The 9,383-nt window shown below is 60.6% G+C and overlaps 1 protein-coding gene across 2 annotated transcripts in view; it reads left to right on the top strand.

The window, feature by feature from the left end:
• Window positions 1–7,069: 7,069 nt before the first annotated feature.
• ESYT2 (extended synaptotagmin 2) overlaps window positions 7,070–9,383 on the top strand; it is a gene marked incomplete at both ends in the record, with an annotated part of 44,368 nt that continues 42,054 nt past the window's right edge. For both annotated transcript variants that reach the window (XM_084230085.1, XM_084230084.1), the window contains one exon: window positions 7,070–7,399. In XM_084230085.1, coding sequence (XP_084086211.1) covers window positions 7,070–7,399 — 330 coding nt within the window. The remainder of the gene's footprint in view (window positions 7,400–9,383) is intronic.

Below are 9,383 nucleotides of genomic sequence, written 5' to 3'. Positions count from 1 at the left end.
GGTCTCCACCACCACGATGCCCAGCAGACCCTCTGGACTCTCGCCACGCCCCAGCAGACACTGGGCAGCAGGACCCTTTGCATCCACAGTGGACGCCAGCCTGACCAGCGGCTCACTAAGCCAACCAGCCGGAGGCGGCTGCAATTTTACAAAACTGGTAATTTTACCTTGTCTTGCAAAGGAAAAGAATCACATTTCCCTATGACAGCACTGCATTAAGGGCATAAAAAACATTTTGCTTTGTTTGAAATGTAAAGAGAAGGTAGTGCAAAAAAACCCAAAACCTTATTCATGAATAAACAACCAAATTGAAATTTGGGCAAACAGAAAAAAAAAAACCTACTAGCTCATAGATAGACTAACTAGAAACAAACCAAAGCAAGTATAAGACCTCACCAGGGCACGCTCCCCACACAAGGCCCACCACCTCCAGGGAAACACCATCCTGTTGAGAAACTGTTTAATTAAATAAATCAGGTCCATAGTAAAATGGCTTAAGATGAATGATTATGGGGGCTCCCCGGTGGCGCGGAGGGTTGAATGCAGCGCTGTGAAGCTGTCCGCAGCCTCTGCAGTGTGGGTTCCATTCCCGGCCGGCCAGGGAGATTCCCACATGGCGTGGCAGACCTCTCCTGTCTCCCCGCTGCTCCCCTCAGCAGTGCTTTCGGTCCATCTGCCCGTTCTGCTCCCCACTCTGTCTCTGGTGAATCCTCTCACCCTCCAGCGCCTCTGGCCTGTACCCCAGCTCTTTTTTTTTCCTAATTTTTTTTTTAAGATTTATTTATTTACTTATACAAGCACTGGGTACAGACAGAAGCACGAGAGGGCGAGAGAATTCACCAGAGCCAGAGCGGGGAGCGGAGCAGGCAGAAGGACCGAAGTACACGGCTGAGGGGAGCAGTGGGCGCTGCAGGAGGGGTCTGCGCGCCATGTGGGACCCTCGCGGGGGGCTGGGGTTCGAACCGGAGCTGCAGAGGCTGCGGGCAGCTTCGCAGCCCAGTGCTCAACCGCTGCACCACCAGGGGAGTCCCTCTTTCCTTTTTTTTTTTTTTTAAAGATTTATTTATTTTATACAAGAACTGGGGTACAGACCAGATATGCGGGAGGGTGAGAGGATTCACCAGAGACAGAGCAGGGAACAGAACAGGCAGACTGACAAAATACACTGCTGAGGGGAGCAGCGGGCGGCAGGAGAGGTCTGCGGCACCATGTGGGACCCTCGCCGGCCGGCCGGGATTGAACCTGCGCTGCAGAGGCTGCGGGCAGCTTCGCAGCCCAGTGCTCAACTGCTGCGCCACCAGGGGAGGCCCATACCCCAGCTCTTGTATGAAAATAAATAAATCTTTAAAAAAAAAAAAAAAGAAAAGAAAAGAAATGGATGATTATTTAAAAATATGTAAATCAAAAAAAAGTTAGGGTTGTTAAAACGTGTAGATTCTGGGCCTCCCTGACGGTGCAAGGGAGGCCTGCACCGCAGCTCTTGTATGCATAAATAAATAAATAAATAAATCTTTTAAAAAAAAACTTGCAAATTTGAACTTTAAAGGGTTTTTTCCCCACAGTGTCCAGGCCGTAGGCAGCGGCAGCAGCTCGGCTCTGTCCCGCATGTTCATTCTCGAGGCAAACTCGGAGGCAAGAAAATAAAGTCTCACTCTTGGGGTGAAGCTGGGGTCTCCAGGCAGCCCTGTCCTGCTGCCCTATTTTGAGGAAAGCAGCTTCCCAGACAATGATGTGACATCTCATCCAACCGAACAGTCCAAGCAGCTCTCAACCTGCCTACAGGGCCGGAATCAGGTCATTCCGCTGGTCTCAGAAAGCCAGCCTGAGCCAGGACCTCCCGCAGGGCGCATCACTCAACGCAACCTGGGAGGCACCCCACAGCCACTGCAACCCCAGAGAGGCCTCTGGAACAGAGGTATAAGAGGCTTCCATGCAGGTTGGGAGGGGGCAGGAGGCTTCACTGACAGCTGTCAATGTTTTACATATTTTCACCCCAGAAGCTTCTTTGTCCTTTGGGCCATAATGGCCCAAGATGATTTCTTTGAGGTGCAGATGATGCTGGTTACCTGTTGAGGAGCGCAGAGCTGCAGGGGCGGCCAGCACAGTCACAGTACAAGCCCACCGGCAAGAGGGCTTGGTGGGGCGCTCCCTGGGTGTCTGGGCTCCCCAACAGGCTGCGGGTGGCAGAGATGCCTTCAAGTCCCGGCACCACCTTAGCTGGGCATTAGTGAGCAGTAACCAATGCACAGAGAGCCATGTTGCTTTGGTCTGCAGAAAAGGCTTGAAAACAATTGTCACTGCTCCTCAAACCTTACTAAGCCGCTCTCCCTCAGGACCGGCCTCTCCTCCCGGCTGCACGTGGCCCAGGACTGGGCTGGGGCCGGGGACGTGCCTACTCAGAGGCCTGGTTCCATGTCAGGTCCTATGACAATCACGCCCACGTCCTAGGACACGTCAACATCCCCACAATCCCCCAAACCATCGTGGACACAAGAAAGCAGAGCTGCCTGCACACTGTGGCATCCAGTGTCTGCACAGGAATCTGCCTTCCTATCCAGTCCACGGCCACAGCCCCAGCCCAACTGGCCCTTGTGAGCCCACCTCCTGCCTGTCTGTGGCACCACCAGCTCACCCCAGACCATCTGTGTTGGTGCACCACGGGTGCTGTCCCAGCAAGAAGTCCCAGATTACAGGTCCAGACACGAGATAAGGCACACAGGAGCACAGGATGTGAAAGCCAGGAAAGATAATGTGAACACACTGCAAATTTCCTGAAGAGACCTCAACATCCCCACAAGCCCCAAAACCATTGTGGACACAAGAGAGCAGAGCCGCCTGCACACTGTGGCATCCAGTGTCTGCACAGGAATCTGCCATGGAAGGCAGAGCCGGCCTGTCCATGCCCATAGCCACTAAGGAGCCGTGGGGATCTCACAAGTGCCCCGTGTGTGTCTCTGCAGGTGCCCTAGAGAGAGACTGGTCCTGCGTGGCCCATCTGGACCTAAAAGCCCCTCCTATCAAAATTATTCACATTCTCGATGTTGGCAACTCACTCATCCCACCTACATCAGCTAAATCCAAACGTGTGGCTGCTGGAACAGCTCTCACAGGGTGCATCAGCCTGTGAACGCTTCCCGGGCTCAAGTCCTCACTTTGACTCTCTAGTAAACTCTTTGCCTGACTGTCAGAGATGGTCTTTCCAGTTAAGAACAGCCAGCAATTGCTGAGTGTTAATGACAATATTCTAAGCATTTCTCTAAACGCTTTTGTGAACAGGATTCATTAATCTTTGTAAACACCCTATAAAGTTGGGGTTGTAATTGTCCTAACTTTATGAACTAGGGGAAAAGACCGGTTAAGTAACTTTCCCAACGCCATACAACACAATACAGCCAGCGCCAAACGCTGGAGAACTGGCTGCAGCCTCGGCCTCGGGCGCCTGGCACAGCGCGTCAAACGCGCGCCCGTGGGTTTAAATGAAAAGAGGTAAAGCCTAACTTCGGAGATATTTACTAGTTACAAAAGCCCTTTAAAAGTGCTGCTCGAGCGTACGGCTTTGGGGTCCAGAGCGCACGTTCTCCCTGGCTCCAGCCTGGCAGGGAGGGCCCCGGGGGCATCGCCAGCGGGGTCACCCGGCGGGCTCACCCGGGGGCATCGTCGCGGGGTCCCCAGGGGGCCGCCCGGCGGCGGCAGCAGCGGGGTCACCCCGTGGGGTCGCCCGGGGGCAGCAGCAGCGGGGTCACCCGGCGGGGTCACCGGGGGCGTCATCGCGGGGTCCCCAGGGGGCCGCCCGGCGGGGTCCCCCAGTGCTGAGGGAGCGGGCAGCGGGGACCGACCCCGCGTCCGCCCGGCCCGGCGCCGCGGCGGGCAGGTCCGGCGGGGTCCACGGCGCCCACGGGGCCCCGAGCCCGGCCGCGCGCAGCCCCTCGGCGCCGGCACCCACCTTCCCGGGCTCCATGGCCACTCGCCCGCGGCCCGCGGCGTCCCGCCTCCTAGCAACCGGCGGGCGCCGGCCGCCCAGCGCGGGAGCCGCGGCCCGGCATGCCCCGCGGCGGCGCCTCTGGCCCGCCGGCCCGACTCCTAGCAACCGGCAGGCCCGAGCAGCAGACAGCCGAGCGACGCCGGCCGTTTTGCCCCGCGGCTGCCCCAGCGCGCCTGCGCGCCCCCGACGCCTAGCAACCCGCAGGCCGGAGCAGCAGAGTGCCGAGCGACCGCTGGCCCGGAACTCCCGCCGCCGCAGGGAGGGGCGCGCGGGGTGCCGCCTGGTCCGCGATCGGTGGGGGCGGGGGTGTCGCGGGCCGGCCTGGCGCGGCGCCCGGGGCGCGGGGCCACAGCTGGGCTGCGCCGCGGTCAGTCTCAGCCGAGAGCTGGGCAGCGTCCCCGAACACAGGGGCGCCCACGAGGAAACTGAGGCGGGCCTCCTGCGGGGCTCCTCGCCGGCGCCGCCCCGGCCTGCCCCTGCCCTGCCGCGGGGCAGCGGCTTCTCGCCCCCGCTTAGGAGCCAGAACGTGAACCCCCAAAGCGGATTTAGAAATTGCAGCAGGCAGTGAGAAGAACTTCTCCTGAGCCTTTGGCACGACGGAGTCTTTCCCCAGATACCGACATCTCGGAAGCACGCGCTGCGAGAGGGTCGGGATCACAGTGTTCGTAGAGTGACTTTCACGGAAATGAGAACTGAGACATTAAGACAAGTACTCTGCGCTCAGGTTTATCCGGCTTCTTTTCTTTTTTGGGTAAAGATTTATTTATTTATGCATACAAGAACTGGGGTACAGGACAGAGATGCGGGGGGGGGGGGTGAGAGGATTCATCAGAGACAGAGCGGGGAACAGAACAGGCAGAATATCTGAAATCCACTGCTGAGGGGAGCAGCGGGGAGACAGGAGAGGTCTGCCGTGCCTTGTGGGTATCTCCCTGGCCGGGGATTGGGGATTGCGTCCTAACCCCTGAGCCACCAGGGAGGCCCCTATCAGGCTTCTTTAATCTAGGCTGGATGCAGGTCCTCCCACATTACTGCAGCTCTCGGGGTGGGGCAGCATCCATGGGCATGTCACTCAGTCTGTGCCTTTGCTGTTTCTGTAGAAATACATTAATTTTTCAGATTTTTTAAATTCATCTATTTGGTGGTAGAATCAGTTTATAAATTTACGGATCCAGATACAAAGACCATTTCTTTAGCTCCTTGCCTTAAACTTAGCATCATTTCCTCTCATCAGCACTTAGGAAGAAGGGAAGGGGGGAGGGCAGTGCCTACTGTAGTTGTGATTTATTTAGTGGTTGTACCAAATAGGGCACCAGACGAAAACTTTCCACCTGATCATTCACTTCTCATAGTGCAGAGGAGGATCAGCACTTCTGGGCCCAGAGAAAAGGAAAAATATTGACTGGGGGGATGGGCTGCGAGCACCTGCAGGAATGTTGCGTCCACTGCTCCCCCCAGCAGTGTATTTCAGTCACTGTTCCCCGCTCTGTCTCTGGTGAATCCTCTCACCCTCCTGTGTATCCGGCCTGTAACCAGTTCTTGTATAAATAAATAAAAATAAATTAAAAAAAAAAAACACCAGAACCTGTTTCACAATATTAAGCACCAACTTTACACTTCTCCTGGCCTCTTTAGTCTCCTGGCACTCGCGGGATCACTGTGATGTCCACGTGCTGCTGTGCCACAAAGCCTAGCCTGTGGTAACTGATGCAGCCGAGGCATCTGTGCTGAGCTCATGGCCCTGGTGGGTGGCAGCACCGTGTCTATGGGCCGTTTGCCGCCGGCACCTCAGCTCACTCATCAGTGAAAATGGAATATCAGATGCCTACTGTGCAGTGACTGGGTTACCCAGTACATCAGGGTCTCCATGGCACCTCACACAAACCAAGGCCTTGACAGATGTTATTAATACTTTTATTATTGTCGTTTTCAGTCATTACCTGAACTCCAAGCATGGGGAAGATGAAATAGGCAAAATTACAGCCTCTCTTTATAAATGTAGAAATAATCTGCTATTTGAAGCCATAGTTGGGGCCCACGAGTGCCCCCCTCTTCTCTCAACCAATGAAGAGACTGGTAGGGAGTGACCTGAACGGCCCAAGGGTCCTGCCCCTGGTGTCCGAGCTCACGTGGGCAGACCCTGCAGTGATACGCCACGAGCAGGCAAGTTCTGCTTCCCTGGAAGATGGACAAACTTCCAGGGAAGAGGGACACCGTGGAAAGAGGTGAGGACGGCCCAGCTGTCAGCAAGCAGAAACTGGACAGAGGCAGGGAACTGAATTCTGCCTGCAGCCTGAATGAACGTGGGGCACTGTTCGGGTGCCTTCTCTAGGGGAGACCCCCGCTCATCAACACTCCAACGTTCCTTTGAGACCTGAGGAGAGAGCTGCACTCGTTATTGATAGAACCGGGAATGGGGCTTGGCTTGTGGATGTCCCGCCTCCTCCGGACTCCCCCAGGGCACAGGGCACCATCGGTCGGGGGCGCGGGGCCAGGAGCCCACGTCCATCAGAAGTCCCGGGCCAGGAGCCCACGACCATCAGGGCGCCCCCGGCCCCGGAGCCCGGCTCCATCAGGGGTCACGAGCCCGAGCCCACGCGCGGATGACGACCGCGGAGGAAGGACTCGTCGCCCGGGGCCACAGGTAAGCTGGGGCGGCCCGCAACACCCAGTGGCGCTCGGCAGCCACCACGGAGCGCGGCCTCCGCCCCTCACCGCCGGGCCGGGCCTGGGGCGGCTGCGTCACCCCGCGCGACGGACGGTCCGCGCGTCAAACACCCGCGCCGGAGAACGCCCCGCGGTGACGTCACACGCCCGGGGGGGGGCCTCACCCGCTCCGGGGCGGGGGCGTCGCGCGCTGGCCCTCCGCCCGCTGGGCGTGGCGCCCCCCGGCCCCGCCCGCCCGACGCCCCCGGCCCCGCCCCCGCGGGGAGCGCGCCGCCGCCCCGCCCGCCGGCGCGCTGACGCCACACGCCGCCGACTGGCGGAAGCGCGGGCGGGCGGGCGCGTCGCGGCGGCCGGTCCCCTCAGAGGGGCGCTGGCGCGGGGCGAGCCGCCTCCCGGGACGCAGCGCTGGGCGGCGGGGCGATGAGCGGCGCCGGCGACCCGGGCCCCGAGGCCGGCGCCGCCCGGGCCGGGGGCGGCCCGGCGGCCGAGCCCTCCGGCCCCGCGCTGAGCGTGGACGTGCCGGGGCTGCTGGCGCAGCTGGCGCGCAGCTTCGCGCTGCTGCTGCCCGTGTACGCGCTCGGCTACCTGGGCCTGAGCTTCAGCTGGGTGCTGCTGGCGCTCGCGCTGCTCGTGTGGTGCCGCCGCAGCCGCGGCCTCAAGGCCACCCGCCTGTGCCGCGCGCTGGCGCTGCTGGAGGACGAGGAGCGCGCCGTGCGCCTCGGGGTGCGCGCCTGCGACCTGCCCGCCTGGGTGAGTGCGGGGCGCGGCCGGGGCGGGGCCCGGCTCCCCGCTCCGGTCCCGACGCCGACCCCGGGCCAGGCCCCGGCCCCGGCCCCGACCCCGAACCGGACCCCGAGCCCGGACACCCGCCCTAGGACCCGACCCCGAGCCCGGACACCCGCCCTAGGACCAGACCCCGAGCCCGGACACCCGCCCTAGGACCCGACCCCGAGCCCGGACACCCGCCCTAGAGCCAGACCCCGACCCCGCACCGGACCCCGAGCCCGGACACCCGCCCTAGGACCAGACCCCGAGCCCGGACACCCGCCCTAGGACCAGACCCCGACCCCGCACCGGACCCGGAGCCCGGACACCCGCCCTAGGACCCGACCCCGAGCCCGGACACCCGCCCTAGAACCAGACCCCGACCCCGCACCGGACCCGGAGCCCGGACACCCGCCCTAGGACCCGACCCCGAGCCTGGACACCCGCCCTAGAGCCAGACCCCGACCCCGGACACCTCCCTAGAACCAGACCCCAATCCCCACCTCGGACCAGACCCCGACCCCCGACACCTGCCCTAGAACCAGACCCCGACCCCCGCCTCAGACCAGACCCGGAGGCTGCGCCCACCGCCCGCCCTCCGCCCTGACCCCACCCCCCTCCTGCCCGCCGGGTCGGCCCCCCCAGCGCACGCCAGCAGGGGGCCGTCAGCACAGCGCGTGTCCCTCCCCGCCCGCCCCCGTGGGCGCCCCCAACACACACCGAAGTGGCCGGGCCACTCGGTCGGTCGCGCCCAGGTCTAGCCCCGCCGGCCGCGCCTCGCCCTGGCTGACGTAGAGCCGCGGGGGGCGGGCTGGGTGGCTCCTGCTCGGGCGGCCCCGGGCGGCCCTCCCGAGGAGACGCGTCGTCGTCTTTGGGCAGTTTCTGACGCCACCGTGGAGCCCGGGCCGTCCCCAAAGCCCTGTCGATACTGAGGTCACTAAACCTTCGGTTCGTTTTTATGCCAGCGGCGGGCGAGAGGGCCGCTTTGATGGGGAGCGAGCTGGGGCGGGGAGTTGAGGGACTAGGAGGACCCCCGGCTTTGGTTTATGCATTTTCGCCCCAGGCAGTTTTCTGCTTCATTGACTTATGGAGAAGCCACTTCGTTGGCCTGTCCTTTCTGCTCTCCCTAATTCTGAGTCAGGAGTTGGTGTCACCGTTTAAGACGACAGAAAAACGTGTGTATTTTCAGGAAAATGGTATTTACCTTAGGCTTAGTGGGAAGTCCCTTGTCTTAGGGAAGGGGTGTGTGGCGGTCCCTGGGCTGGTGCGGTCTGTCGTGGGTGCCTGTGACTCACTGCAGTGAGACCCTCAGGGTTTTAAAATTCTGTTCCTTTGTGGGGGATGTGAGCCCAGTAATTTGAAGAATCAAACAAGGGTGTGGTCAGCTTTTAGCTACAAGCAGGAAACACAGGGGGAGGAAGTTATAGCCCAGGTGGGGCTTCCAGGATGAGCTTCCCTTTGGGGAGCTGGGAGGACTCTCCTGTCTTAGCTAGTATTTTGTTACATCCCATCAGATGATGCCAGAGGTAGCTAAAAACACAGTAGGCATGTCCCCAAAATAGGCATGTGCTGCTGGAAGTCTCAGGTGTCAGTGGTGCTGACTTGCATGGACCTTTGGCTGCAAGCAGGTGGTTAATACTGAATTTGTGTGCAAAGGTTCTTGTGACATAGTAAATTAACAATCTTGTTGCCATATTGAAGGACTAATTTTTTTTTTAAAAGATTATTTATTTATGCAAGCACTGGACACAGTCAGAAGCGCAGGCGGGTGAGAGAATTCACCAGAGCCAGAGCGGGGAGCAGAGCAGGCAGAAGGACCCAAGTACACTGCTGAGGGGAGCAGCGGGCGGCAGGAGAGGTCTGCGCGCCATGCGGGACCCTCCTCCGGTGGCCGGGGAGCAGCCGGGGATGGAACCTGCGCTGCAGAGGCTGCGGGCAGCTTCGCAACCCAGCGCTCAACCGCTGCGAC

Source organism: Talpa europaea (genome assembly GCF_964194135.1).
Source record: "Talpa europaea genome assembly, chromosome: 3".
Lineage (NCBI taxonomy): Eukaryota > Metazoa > Chordata > Mammalia > Eulipotyphla > Talpidae > Talpa > Talpa europaea.
Note: the sequence above shows the minus strand (reverse complement) of the source record. Positions and strands in the feature narration are given on the sequence as shown.